This window comes from Falco peregrinus, chromosome 6, assembly GCF_023634155.1.
Source record: "Falco peregrinus isolate bFalPer1 chromosome 6, bFalPer1.pri, whole genome shotgun sequence".
NCBI lineage: Eukaryota > Metazoa > Chordata > Aves > Falconiformes > Falconidae > Falco > Falco peregrinus.
This window is the reverse complement of record NC_073726.1, coordinates 48,324,158-48,339,408: the sequence shown is the minus strand read 5'-3', so window position 1 is coordinate 48,339,408 and position 15,251 is coordinate 48,324,158. Positions and strand designations below refer to the sequence as shown.

The following is a 15,251-nucleotide window of genomic DNA, read 5'->3' as shown; positions in this document are numbered from 1 at the left end:
GGCTTTTGATTCCATGAGTGTGAGTATATAGGATATGTTTAAAAAAAAAAAAAAAACAACCAAAAAATCCCAACAAACCTTGCAAGAAGAGTTCTTCCAAACTAGCCTTTACTAACTGTGAGGACTGCTGGGTTGCTCCATCTACAGGCTGCTAGGTTGCGCCATCCACTTGCACTTGAAGGCAGGAATATGAAAATTTCTCTTACCTCAATGAGACAGTCTGTCTGTTCCAGCAATAAGACTGGATGCAACTTGATTCCTTTCACTGCTTGAGCTGTTTGATTTATTATCTTTAAAATTGGCAGTAATTTGTCTTTTCCTTTTTCCCTTCTTTTTCCCATTTTCAATCCTTCCTCTTAGAGACAGGTTAGGAAAAGCCCTCTAAGAAATTTCATGCTCTATGTTATGCAAAACAACCTTCAAGTCTGGCAACATATCCAAGGATTCTGTCTCTGCCAGTGTCTACCAGAAAGAAAGACCATGGATAGCGTCTTTCTGTACTTAAGTGAGAACACACAGTAACAGACCATATTATTTATGAGACTGTTTCTTTTCTTTTGACGTCAAACCCACAAAAATATCTGTTCTTCACAGCTTTCTTCATGTCCATTTAGCTACAACTATGGTAGAAGTCACTTGGCTATCGGTTTTGACTTCTAGCTGAGTCAAAAAACCGTGAGACATCAGATTGCATCATAGTCTGCTCAAGAGTAGGATTTCTGTATTATTCTTCTGGCGTTAGATGCAACAACTCACAACTCTTCGGATGAACCTCTTCAACTCTTCCTTTCCTCCCTGTTAAGGGCAGAAGGAAGGAAGGAATCCTACCCCCAGTTTAAGTGTTGACAGACCTAGTGACTGCTGCAGAAAGAGTTCTTGTCAGGAAAGCTTGCACAGGATGTTCTCTTATCTAAGTTAGCAGCTGATACCTGTCCACATCAGTATGTCCTCAGGCCATTTGCAGCCATAGCTGAAAAGAGTCAGCTGACTCCTGTAGTCATCAGTAACTGTTCACCTGAAAGCCTTTGTGGCTAATGTTGGTTCCTTTCCATGTATAGATATTACATTGTTTTAGCATTAGAGATTCAATGGCGGGGAGAGAGGAAAGTGTGATTTCCTCCAGCTGCCTAGGACTAATCATTGCGTACTTCCGTCTATACAAAACTGGAAAACATGAGGGCAGTTCATGAAAGTAATTAATATTGTTTCTATTTGGCTCAGAGACAGTGTGTCTAATCTGAAAGACTGATACGGACAGCAGACATAAGATCTACTGTTTTTTAAGGACTTTCTCCATTCTTCAGAAGAAACACAAGTCATGTGTTTATGACATACAGCTGCAGACTTTAAGGAATGACTCGTGCATATGGATAAATTAAACATTTTTGTGAGCTGTGCTTTCCAATTTGTGGCTTGCTTTATCTTGAAGATTTAAACCCACAAAGGTTCATATTCTTGTCTCTATTGGCCCAACCCAATGGATGGCTGTGATACCACACTTTTCCATAATCCTCTTAAATACTGTTTTTACAAAGCAGTCATATTCCAGAAACCCTGTCTTCTCCTAAATTGTGATTATCGTGAAAAAAGATCCTGAAATATTCAAAGACTTTAAAATGTGTTAGTCAAGGCACCCAGCAAGCCAATCTGATTTGTTATGGTTTTTGGTTTGTTGAAGGAGGGGCTGGTGATGGTTTTGACATAAAAGAGGTCAGCTCCAAACAACTTGATGCATCTGAGGAACACAGCATAAAGTCAACTGGAGATGACAATAGGTTGGATTCCAGAAGAAAAACATTATCTTAGCAGAGCACCAGACTAAAGCAAATTTGCCTGGGCCCAGCACCATGGCAATAACTGCTTACGGGCTGGGCAGTAGGCAATTTATGGGAGTGTTAAGTGAGCTTCTGTTTTTGGTCCTTTGGCATCCTGTTGAGCCAGTGAAATGGAGATGCTTTTGAAGAGGTCTGTGAAGTTGTTAGTGGCTTTGTTCTCATTTGTTAAACACTGTAGAACAACTTTCTTCTGGTGCAAAATCACTTCTGGCCTTCCCCTAATCTCTCCCCCAAAAAAAGTTCATCCTGTCGGTGGCTGCATTGTACCCAGCTGTTTGCCTTTCTCCCACCTTGTCCATACAACAGTTCTTATACAAATATTTCTCAGATTTGGAAAGCTATGCTCTAAGAATTGATGAATTCCACCTTGCTTATTAACTAGTCAACTCAGCAAATTGGCCAGCTACCAATCTGACGTATCTACTTTTTGAGAAATTTTGGCTTTGGAAGTATTCTTTGGAGGAAGTAGGCAACAAGTTTGCTTCCAAATGATTACTGTGCATATTCCTGCCTCTTCAAGCAAATGGGCAGAAATAAGCAGCAGCATGGTTTTTACAAGTTGGGGGAAGAACTACCCCATTAACAACTGAGATGGGTCTGGTGCAGTGCTCCTTCAGTCTGTAAGGTTTTAAAACAAACAGTACAATACAAATTCGAAGCCAAGGTCTTTCAGTGTGCTAATGACAATAATTATCTAATGTGACAGCCATAATGATGCACCTGCCTTCAGCTAGCTAAAGTGAATATTACTGAAATAGGATGCAATGGAAAAATCCTAATACCATAAATTTTGTTTCCCATGAAAAGTTTGTGTATTTCCCAGAGTTATTTTCATCTCTGCTTACAGGGGTAAAGTCAGAATGGAATTAGAAAGGGAAATGCTACTTGGGAATCTGCTGTTGCCGCTCTCATTTATGTTCGTGCTGCTACTGTAAAGGAGCTGCTGCAGTTTAGGGAATCTGTTACTTGGAAATGGACATTATATCGTTTTCTTAAAAAGAAAGACGTCTGTTCTTCAAGAAGTGATTGTACGAGTTATACTAACCCTTAACACTGGGAGGAGAGACTTCCTGGCAAGCATCCCGTTGCTGGCAATGGGACTCGCTGCTGCTACTAACTTCAAGAGAGGCTAAATTAAACCACACTTTATTTGTGAGGACACCTTACTTGACTGTATGAATACGTGTTGTATTTATATGTTGTGGTGTATGAGATCAGATATTGCCTATAAGGACTTTTCCATGTGTCAGCTTATCTTTATTGGATTAGGTAAACTGTTGTTTAAAATGAAGACAGTTCAAATCTGTATACAGTGCAGTAGTTTTACTTGTTTTTTACTTTAACATTGAATGCATCATCTGTGTTTGATGCTGGTTTTAAATGTGCTGCCTCTTTACGTCACAGATTTTAAGAAGTAGTTACAACACGCAGATATCACATTTCACTTCAGCTTTGTGATTAGAAAACACTGTTATTTTAAGTTTTGTGGGTTTTGTTTCTGTTGTTTTGAGGGGGGGTTGAGCCATTTTGACAATCTTGCATCTTTTCAAACACAAATAAATCATTTATATATAGCAGTTTGCTTTTAGTTATCATTTAATTTTTTTCCCCCTTTTTAAGCTGCAGTGAAACCCTTGTCTCCTGTAGAACCACTGAAGCCACTAAATAATTTGGAATCACATATGAATTCAGATACAGAAAAGCAGGACTGCAGCCAAAGCTGTGATAAATCTGAAGATGACGACTCTAATCCAAAAGTGAACACTGCTGATACAAGCAGGACAGAATATTTGTATGAAGATCCTGAGATGGAGAAAAACAAAGACGGTGCTGCTGCTGAAGGTATTTCTACAGGGGCCGAAGAAAGAATGTGCTATCAGCGTGAAGGGGAAATTGAAGAACTCAAGCCGAGCAATAGGGATGGGGTAAAGGTTTCACAGTCTCCCTCTAAGGATGTGTTACATTCAAAAATCAAGCATAGGCTGGCCCAGCTCCACATATCAACAGATTTAAACTTCACATCTGGTCTGGCTGCACAAGTTGCTGCCAGGTCTTTTGCTTTTACTACAATGCAAGAAGAGACTTTTGGAGATGAGGGGGAGGAGGAGGGGGAGCAGGAGAAGACACAGGAGCATGAAGTCCGTGTGGAGGACTGTGAGAATGAAGATAGAGGCTCTGAAAATGAAGGAAAAGTATAAGTCTGAGCTGAACTTTATTAAACCAACAGCAGGCAATTTGACACAAAAAACTAAGGTAGGGGTTTGAAGATGAAAATACTGCACGGGAAAAAAAGGAGACCTAAGTATAATACATCTTGTTCCCTAAGTCTGGTACACTAAATAGGACTTCTAAGTATATCAAAAATTTGCAGGTAAGAGAAGTTTAGGCTGCATCCAAGAAATAGTTGGCTGTTCCCTTTTTAAGATCCTAGTGGTGGGTTTTGGAATTTACCTTTGTGTTTTCTGTTTTATTTATTTATATTCTAATGTATTGTGGTTTTTGTTTCTAAAAAGAAGGCAAAACAATGTCTTGAATTACAACAGACATTTTTTTGTTCTCAGATTCCGTTATCGTGGTATCAATGTTTGTTCCAACAAAAAAGCCAGGATGTTTCTTCTGGGAGAACCTGAACTGTTCCCTGCGATATTCCCCCACCACTTTCATTTCACTTCTTGTGTCTGCAGTGTGTTGGCTAAGCCACCGTAGGCATTTGTGATTCTGTGGCTAGTGATGTGGCTCCCAACTAAAATGTAGAATTTTAAATAAAAACTTGAAAGAGCTAGTATTTGATGTGTCTTGGGGTATGGGGCTGACAGTATGAAGTTAGTCATGCTTCAGATTAAGGTTTACTTAGAATTTTATGAAGGGTTAATAAATGATTTCTAGATGTTGTAATTCCTGTTAGAGAAATGTGTAGTATATGTTAGGGAGGGTTATAAGCACGTTGGTAGAAAGTACTGTAGACAGCTAGAAGCTATCTGTTGGATTGATAATCGTTGAGAAGTAAATACCTATTTATTAAAACAGCTATTAATTATTTGTTAACCTTTTGTAAATTGAACCTTAATATAATTGTTTGGTTTGATATTAGAATTGATTGTACATTTTTACGTCCTGAAGTAATTTTCTTAAAGCAAAATTATCTGAGCACTTAACAACATACAGTATTTTGTTTAAACAGCATACTTGCTTTTCCCTAATGTTCTTTCATTTTTCCTTAGATCACACCTGTAACCCGTGTGATTAAGAACCCATGAGAGAACAAGAATTGTGTATTTTCTAAGGTGTATCTTGTAACTTGGTTGACACTGAAATCTGGATGTTTGGTATGAGGTTATGTGGGTTGTTTTTTTTCTCTGTGGTGGCGTTAGGAGGAGCAGCAAAGTGATGCTAACCTCACAGAGGAGCTGGTCAATAGTTTCACTGCCTTCTCTTCCTTTTGCCCTCTGACACAAAATGAAGCAAAGGTCTCATGTCTAATGGCGAGAGAGCTGCCTCTTTGTATGGAATACTCTACTTGCACCTCGATACATTTCCAGTCACAAAACACCTCATCAGTTACTTAGGGTATTTGTTGTCTCTTGATGATTCTATAGAATAAAGGGGTTTTTAGATGCAAGTTGTTCAGAGGACGCTGTCATGAGAAGTGGGGAAGCTAATGAAGGTCAGCAGGTTAGGGTGGAACTCTGACCATATGTCAGAAAACAAGCGCTTTTTTTCAACCTCCGTCCCTTATATTAGTGATTTTGTATGAACGCTGTTAAATATGTGGATTTTTTTACAGACCATGAAGAGGTAAATGTCAATTGATAAGGCAAAGGGAGTATGTGACTTACACTGTTCTTTCACAATATAATGCCTGTCTTCTCCCTCACACACAGATTTTGGGAAGAGAATGTTTTGCCGTTCTTTGTTAACCAGTAAGATGGTGTTCTGTGCCCTTAATTTTGTGTAAGTGACTGGAAGCTCAATGGATGATGTCTTGGGGAACTTGTAAAAGAAAAGAGAAGAAAAATGCTTCTCGTAGTGTATTTAGAAGCTAAGCCTCCTCTTAGTGGCGAAGGATGTTCTTCTGTAACCTGTAAAGGTTAGGCTAAAATGATGAAACACTGTTTTATTTTCTCTGTGGTAAGCAATTTATTTTTTTTATCAAGTCTGTTCATGCTTCTGAAAAAGAAGTCTTCCTCATCCTTGGCTTGAGATCCTTGAGTTCACAAAGTGCCCAGATACTTTTTGTTCCTAGCTAACTGTTCTGACTGTCTAAATGTATGTTCCATTAATATTTTTCCACTAACTCATCCACCAGCATCTCGTGATCTTATGTTGTGTATCCCAGAAATGATGTCCTGATTTTTTCCTACGGGATACAAATCTTAGTTTACAATGTGTATGGCTATGATACCAACCTGGAAAAATGATCAGATTTAGGATATTTATTATCTCTGTCCTCACAGTTTTGGATTAAGTCGGTAGTAACCTGAGTGCTTTGCATTGCTACTAAAATAGGTTTCAGATCTCACATTTATAAAAGTTGCTATCTCTTACTCCTTTGCTACAGTCCTTAGCAAAAGAGCTGGAGAATCTACTTTGGTGACTGACTTTGGGACCTAGTTTTATAATACACTGGTCTTGGTGATGAAACTGGCCTAAGAAACCCCATCCATCATTAGTTGTTCATCTTCACCCATCAGCTGTGTCAACACAGGTTTTTGCAGCCATGTTATAAACCAGCTCGTAAGTCCACTTGGGTCTAAATTCCACTCCTTTTAGGGGCTACTTTTCACTGTTCTTACGCATGATGCAGTTTACAGTGTTTACCTCCAAACAGCTGTACCAGCACATACTGTGTTGCGGGTATGAGACTCAGGATTGTTCGCATTTACATTATTGGCAAAGATTGTATAGTGTGAAGTTACAGCCTTGACATTAGACGTGGGTTTGACCAAAGCATGACTTTTCAGAGCAAGTTCTGATCCTACTTTGAACAAACAGATTTTCTACAAGCAATTTAACTGCTTTCCACGGTCTGTCTTAGTGCAGTCTTAGAAACTGCACACATGAACATCTGGGCTCACTTGCTTTTTCTGCCTCCCATCACATCTATATATAACAGCCATCAGGTCATTTATTTTGATTTTTTTTTAATATTCCCTCTGCAGAAAAAATATGGCTAACAGTGTAAAGCACACAAAGCATGACTTCCCTTAATTTGATAATCAGGTTCCATTTACATGTAAATAATCTGTTATAATCCAGGTTTCCTCATAATTATTCCATTTGAAAGGACTGTGCATACATGCTATAGATTCCGTCAAGAACCTGACTGATTTATTGGCAATCATAATTAATTGTTGCATTTAAAATTACATATATGTGAACACACTGAAGTGTGAATTGGCACTAAAGGGTTGTGTGAATATATTGAGCATGTCAAGATCTGAGTGCTGTCCTGTGTTCTTTGGCTCATTACCCTAGGTAGGGATTTTTGTGAAAACAAAACATTTGCTTCTTAGAGCTTTGTAACTTTTTGAAACATGTTAATCAGGAAATCCATACTAAATAATGGGTTATGCCAAAGGATACCAGCGGCAAAAATTATTTGTGAAGAGCAGGGCTAACACTAAATGCATTTTCCCTATTCTATTTCCAGTTAGCAGCTCTGTGCCAATTAGCGGCTCTGTGAAGTTGTAAAGAAGCAAGTAATTATATAGAGTTAAGTAATTTCTTCTCCTGTCCTACCTGGAAGGCACTCCAAAGGAGATACTTGCTTCTTAGGTTGGATTGCAATCTAGCACTACATCTTTTATGTGACTTTACAGCTAAAGATCTAGGTAAAGGCTTAAATAGGGACAAAGATCTGTGATATTTGTCCTCTTTTTTTAAGTGTATGTCTTCGTGACAAATGAAACGGTGGTGTAATGGAAGCAAATTTTGAGAATTACAGATAACTGAGCATCTTTCAAATAGAGTCAAATGTTCTGTCAACTATAAGCAAGATTCACAAATGTGAAGGCTTCTGCTATCAGTTGCAGTAATGGGACAGTTTTACTCCCGACAGGATTACTAGACATCGCTGAATCCTGTGTTTATTTTTCTAAATACAAGATGGAATCTGGCAGAGTAGCCAGTTTTACTGAGGTTTCAGACTTTGTCCTGAGGACACCTATCTGTGTGTGACCTGACTGTTTACAGTATTGGAGATTTTATGTGTATCTAAAGTGCAGAATTTGCAACTGTCTTAATAATTTCTTTGGTAGTAAAAAAAGGTATCTAAACGGTGGATTGTAGAGTTGTTGGCCAACACTGAACTTCGTAATCTTGTAGTCTATCCCTTTTTATCTTGCTTTTTTTTAAATAGAAGCAAGGGGTCAAGTGTACTAAACTGCCCCTGTTCTTTAAAGTACTTAGTGAAGGGCTGCTGTTGCTATGCAAGTGGCTTGTTCCCAGACCTAACTATTTTTTAGAATTAACAGGGTTTCATACTGTCTCATCTGAAAAAGCAGGCAGTGTGAGAAGGCGCTTCATCAGTGGAAAGGGTCAGGCTACACTGGGATCTTGTCTGTGGCAGAGACTAATAGCAGATGGTGAGGGAAGAGTGTGAGGAAAGGCAGATCGTGTAGTGATGTCTCCCCAGGCTGCTCCCCAACAATTTGTGGCTTAGGGACTCCTTGAGCTAGTGGTGGTGGTGGCTGTCAGCTTTAACAGGTCCTGATGGAATTCTCTTCATAAATTTCTTCAGTCTCATGCTTAGTCAGTCATTACTAGTCCCGATGCTGCTATGTGCTTATCTTTATTACAGTGTTTTACAAAGGAGGCGATTTGTCAATAATGGTTTTTAAGTTTCTTTTTTTGAACAGAGCAAGCCCACTTCTCTCAGTCCTTCTGCAGAGGTCATGTTTTCCACCTTTCAGTTGCTTTCCTTAGAAATCTATCCAGTTTTTCAAGTATAATGACCGAAGTGTGGTGCAGTACTCCAGACGTAGCCTCAGCAGTGCCGAGTATGGAGTAATAATCACCTCCCATAAAACACTGAACCATTCAAATATATTTAAGTCCATATAGGAAAAAAAATCTTTTCAGATCTTTTACCCTTAGCTGTTCAGATGACAAATGAAAATATTTGGTCTGAGAGAGGAGAAATATTTATTCACTGTCATCAGCAGGATTTGGCTGGATAATGTTTTTCTTTGCTAACAAAACAAAAAGTTGTTAAATCAAAATGAACTTCCAGCAGCTGCCACCTGGTCTAACAGAAACTGAAGATGCCAAACAACACTTGTTTAAATTTCAGCTTGACTTTTCAGCAGTGTTCTTGGTCTCTGATGAATAAGCATGTATCAGAAAATGTATTATTGCACAAGAAATGTGGCAGTGGATATATAGATATCAGAGATTAAACTGAAGGCTTCTGTGGGTAATTTTTAAGGTGCCTGGAGGTGTGCTTTATTCATACTCTCATGATATTTAATTCCCTCGTGTATGTGTTTTTATTTTACCACTTGAATTTTAAATGCCAAAAAGTACACTTTGATTTATTTGACTTGGAAATTTGTGCAGTAAACACAGAAGTGGTAATGGTACTGTAGCTGTGATAATAAGACATGTTCACAGGTAGGGGTGAAAGCTACCTACCGTGAACTTTGCTTTGTAGATGGGTAGAGCAGTGTAGTTTGAGCTACAGATCAGTACGTAACTGTTCTCGATAGTCTGCCACACCTTTCACGCTGCCGTCTCTCAAGGTTTGTCAGAATAAAACTTGACTCAACAGCTTGGATGTTCTGTTAGCCCATGTTACACTTTCTGAATCGAACATAGGATTCTGAGGAGGTGACTATAATTTAGTAGATGAGGAAAAAGAGTTTGCTTCTGTTACAAATGGCTTATTTTAAAAGGGTTTAATAGGACCAAGACTTGAATACTTTCATATGATCAGCATATTTTGACCTTTATACCTTCTCACCTTTAAATCTTAAAGGCTTCATAGACAGTCTGCTTTAGGGGATGCAGTTCTATAGCAGCTTAAACCAATCCAGATCCAGGCTGCCATGGCCATGCCACAGCCATGCAATCTCGGTCCCTCCTTTAGGCTGGCTTTTGTAACCACTCAGTGATTTAGGACGTGGATCTGGCTGAAAATGCACCACTGCTTTAACTTTCACCGGGCTCCCTCAACTAATTCATCATGTGGTTGAAAGAGTTCTAGTAGCATTTCAGGGAAGCAGGAGGGAATACATGCCTGGGTGCTGAGGAGGAATGCCATAGATCAAATTTACATCAGTTTGAATTAATATTTACATGAATTACATCATTCGTGTATGCAGTGAAGTGGGATAAACTCAACTCCGTATGTTGCTTCCTTCATCTCCCTATTTTCTGTTGACCGAGGATGATGCCACTCATCATTTTCCTTACTCATTTTGACTCCATGGGTTTTTGTTCTTCAGGCTTAGGCTGCCCAAGACCTGTTCTGTTTTACTCCACAGAGTTTCTAAACTGTTTATTATACTGCCAGTAAAACTGAAGTTACAATGCATGGTTTTTTCTGCTTACTGTTTTCACCCTTCTGGTCCTCTGACACCTATGGTTTTCCCTTTACCACCACTCTTAAGAGGTCCAGATTTTGAAATAATACACAGATTCTTCTTGTGTGTGTTTGTGACACAGCTTGATTCTTCTGCATCTTCAGCATTGGAATGTCTAGACCTAGATGTGTATACTGAATTTGAGAACTGAACCAGAAGGTGGACACCAGAACGGGGAGTACTGCAGTCAAAACAGAAATAATAACATATAGCAGCTCAAATTTATACCACATTTTTGGTGTGTACACCAGTTTTGTTTTAGAAATAACTGCGATTCCAGTACAAGGTCCCAAAATAGGTGTCATTAGTTGCCTTGATTTGTGCTTGTCTTAATATTTAAAGTCTGCTTCCTGACCTTCTCCAGTTGTATGGACAAGAACAGAAAATAATCTCAAATTTCCAAATAGAGAGTGAGCAATGCATTCCATTACTTTGTGCTATTAAAAAGAGGTCCTAAATAAACAAAAAAAGTCATTCCTGAATATCTTCAGTAGTCATTACTAACACAGTCATGCATTTGATCTCAATAGAAGCACCATAAATGAGGGCTCTTTATAATGTTTGATATCTGTGTTTCTAAAATAGTATTAATAATAGGCTTTAAATGTATTACGGGATAAAAGCCAAAAACCTATGGATTGTCCTTCAGATCTTTCATCCAAAGCCACAGCTGGTCAAATTTAAACAAGTTCATGCTGTCTGTTCCAGCACTGCTCAGTATGAGACAGTTTTTAATGTCCTAACATGAGTGCTTACAGACAGTTTGCATGCACCTGTACGCCCAAGGTCTGCAAAGCTTGTAGAGATCACGGAACAGTGCTGAGGGAAACCTTTTGGGTTTATTGTCTCTGTCATGCTCCGTTGCAGCACCCATGCCACATGCAGTCCCACTCATAAACTTTTTCCTTCTCAGCTTTCCTCTTCACAGGCCACACAAACTAATTGTGGATGTTTTTTTTTCTTGTTTCTCACCTAGGTTACTATGCTATAATGCACCAGGTAGTAGACCTCCAATGAAAGCTTAAACATTCATGGCCATACTGCAGAAGACAAGGCCTGGGCACACGGGGTGGAGAAGCTCTTCTGGTCTGACCACCTCTGGGAAGAGTTGTACTGAGGTGGTTTGACTATGGGGGTGCTGAGCTACGCTTGATGACTCTGCTGGTGTCTTTCAAAGCTCCAGTTCTTGCTAGGTTCGTTCTTCCCTCTGGTGGTCTCTCTCTTCACTCTCAGCAGTCTTCAGCCCTTCTGCAGCATTCTGCTCCCAGCTCTTTAGGAACTTAGCCACTTTTTCCCTTCATTTCTGAACATGTTCTCTGAACTTTATGAAATGGCAGGCTAGAGGGAATCCACACCAAGGCGCTGCTGTGCATTCCCAGTCATAAACTCATAAACAGAAGGATTCTTAGGGCTGGTAACTTGTCTGTTATGACTTTCCTTCCAGGGAGCTTTGACCTACATTTGAACCTGGCCCTCCTGTTCCTTCCTGGACTTCAGAACATTCACTTCCAGAAATCTCCCTCCTTAATGATCTGATAGTGGTAATGATAATGAGATAGTAATGTCTCCTTAGCAAGACTGATCCTTGAACACATGTTCCTCATTACATGAGCTTTACTTGTTCTTTCCAAGAGGAGGGTGGCACAGTTATGGCTGAGCCTGTGTTCCTCTAAACATGTTTGCTTCTTCCTGCAGGACAGGCTTAAAATGAGCTCTCCAGCTGCTACACCAATGTGCTTTGGCTCCACAGCTGCCTCACCTTGAGCTCTGGAAGCTCTGGGATCTAGCAGTTGTGCTTCGGTCTTTCCCGCTGTCAAAGACCATGTGTTTTCAGAACATAATTGCTGCTAAATCTCCTCTGAATTTTGAACCATTTTGAATTTTTATTGAGCAGTGTTAACGGATTGTTTCTTAACTTAATTTGAGGGGTTTGTATGAGGTATTATATATATATATATATACACACACACACACACTCTTCATATTGTACATGTGTATTGCCAGGTATCCCATTTAGTGGTTTGTCTAGCACAGAGACTGTATCTTTGTCACATCAGATGTTCCAGTTGCTTACTTAAAAGATAAACAAAAACTTAATTTTTGTTATCTAATGGCAAAAGAACTGAATTCTGTTCAACCAAGCAGGCTGTGTGGAGGTATTTAAAATGCATGCTGATTTTACACCCTGAATTAGAAAAGCTATTTAACCTTGTTTTCTCTTATCAAGGCTTTCCACTGGAGCTGCTGTGAGTGCCTGTACACCCATCTGCCTTGCCTTAAACATGTAAACAAATACGTGTTCCTCAACATTTTCTGCCTGCTACGTCTCAGTACTTCCCAAAACGGGGCCTAAGGGCACCATAGATTGCTGAGCAAGCCAGAGGGAAAGGAAGAAAAGAATCTTGATAAGCTGCTGTTTAATTGGTTAATAAATGAGAGCTAAAATATAAGAGGAAATGTTGAAAAGAGCAAACTGCAGCAAAAAAACCTTGGCAGGGCTACAGAGGGAAATCACATGTGATACGCTCTGAAGTTTGCAGACACTGGGAAGGATCCACCAATTTCTCTTCAGTGTGGAGACAGGAAACATTCATCAAACTGGTAGTCTTCAGCCGCTCTTAAAAACCCCTCTATTTTATCTACATTTCATTTCCACAGAAAGACTCAGTCCTGCTGTGCTGGTGTATCAAGCTGTATGTAAATCAATCTCCATATCTCTTCCTTTAAGCTCTGTATGATGACAGTCTTTCCTGACTGTACTGAAAACCCATGTGGTTTGGCTCCACCAGGAGCCTCTTCTGCACTTACCCTGCCAGTTGCTGATGCTGCTTTAAACACAATTGATGAGATGGGCCTCAAGCAGGTTTAGATCAGGAAGTCTTTAAAGCAGGTATGAAGCCTGGTGGCTGGCTCTGTTACAGCTCCAAGAACTGAAGCTCTGGGTTGGATGTAGGCAGTAGCAGGAATACATTCCTGGGTTCTGCCCTTTCTGTGTGACAGGTTTTTTTGCCTGTGATATTTTCCCGAACCCTTTTGTTTCTTTTTTTCTTACTTTCCCACTTTACCTCCTTAGTTTTTCCCATGGCTATGAATCAGGACCTAAAGGTTTTTTTGACATATTTGATGACGTGCACCACCAGGATTATATTGAAGCCATTTCTTTACATTTTTGGCTGCATTTCCCTCGTTTCAGAAATAGTTTGCTTAATTGTAATGCTAATCGCTTTCAAAGTCTTTTTGGTTGCTATTGTTTCTTCGGCATCTGTAGTAAAATTCTGCCTCACTGCTGCGTGTATCGCTTTTTCTCCTCATCCTCTATGCCTGACAGCTGCCTAGGTGGCATAGATGTGGCTTATCCATCCTTCAATTAGTAATGATTGAATGGAATAGGGAATGCTTTTACAGGGACACGTAAATGGTGTATCAGCACTTTGTTTGATCTTTTAGACAGAAGTTTATTTATAATTCCTCTTTCATCCTGAAGATGAAATTAATTTTAAGCAATCCTGGCAGTAGTTAGTTTCTGCAGTATATTTTGCTGGCTCCTTAGTACAAGCACTTTAGTAATGAACACTGGTTACTCTTGTCTAAATAAGTGATGACTGTAGAAAGAATGTTTTCTGTGTGTCATGTGCTTCCAGCTGCACCTTCCTATCATCTTTCAGAGGCCTGTATGCCATGCAACCATGGGGCAACTATCAGCAAAATCCCTTTTAGCATCACATAAATAGCTAGGTAAGTGAGGCTTTAGGAAGAGAATAATGCGTCACTTGAGGACACTGGTAGCAGGTCGATCTTTAACCTGGAAACTGAACTTGGGTGCTGTGCAGGAGATGTCTTCTACTTGTCTAACTGGATGATTCCTAAGAAACAGACTTTCTTTGTACACTTCAGAAGTGCCAAAATAGTGGCAGCAGTACAGACTGGCTTCTTTTATCTGAAGCTTTGTGGCTCCCTCATAATGCTTAGGCTTTATTATCAGAACAAAGGCTGTATTCTGCTGATGTCAGGAGCTGTGGCTGAGGCACACCTCTTCCTGTGAGCTTTCCCTGTATTGGTTTTAAGGTTAACAGCTGTTGACCACTCTTCTCACTGAGGTATGACTCACCTAATTCATATCCCCAGGAAAGAAAGCTTAGAGATGACTGGGAAAGAAGGGAAATAATTTCTGCTTGAATGGCAAGGGGATGCTTAGTGAGGCAGGAGTATTTATTCTTATGTATTGAATCTTGCTGCCTAACTGGTGCATAATTTTTTGTGCAGTACAAAAGGTCTTGCTTATTCTTTACTGTTTCCAGGTTGGTTGGTTTGTTTTCATATGGAATACTGAACAGATCCAATTGCTGCTGTTAGAAGGAGAAGCCTGTCTACTAAGAGGGGTCCGTAATGTTATCCTTGGAGATTTTTTTGAATGCTAAATTGCCTGTGTGTATTCTTCATAATGTACCATATGCAAATATTCTTCAGGAATTGATACTACCACGTCAGACAGTCAATATTTTCTATGTAAGAACTGTACGTTTCCTATACTGCCAAGAATGTATATATATATCTATGAAGACTTAAGATTGTATCTTTTTGAGCAAGCCTCTTTCTTCAACCATCTGAAACTTTCTTCCTGTTTCTCAAGTTCTCTGCTAATTTAATAGACACTTGTGTTATATTGTGTACTTTTTTGTATCAGCTGTATTGCTGTATTTCTCCTTTCTCTCATTAAAACCTGTTCTTCTCATCCTTCTGCTATGCTGCTTCTTATTGGAAATTCTTGTACTGTATCAGTTAACCTGGTCCAGAGTGGTGTGGCTGGCTGAGATGGAATCAGACCAGTCCTAAA

At 39.5% G+C, this 15,251-nt stretch overlaps 1 protein-coding gene across 6 annotated transcripts in view; it reads left to right on the top strand.

Annotated features, from left to right (window-relative positions):
- The window catches only part of VEZT (vezatin, adherens junctions transmembrane protein), a 68,173-nt gene extending 53,024 nt beyond the window's left edge, over positions 1–15,149 (top strand). For 4 of the 6 annotated variants that reach the window (XM_055807360.1, XM_055807359.1, XM_055807358.1 and 1 more), the window contains exon 12: positions 3,456–15,149. In XM_055807360.1, coding sequence (XP_055663335.1) covers positions 3,456–4,033 — 578 coding nt within the window. In that variant the 3' untranslated portion in view covers positions 4,034–15,149. Of the gene's footprint in view, positions 1–2,682; positions 3,420–3,455 lie in introns of those variants that run through there. The other 2 variants (XM_055807363.1, XM_055807362.1) reach the window with 1 other exon arrangement.
- The last annotated feature ends 102 nt before the right edge of the window (positions 15,150–15,251 follow it).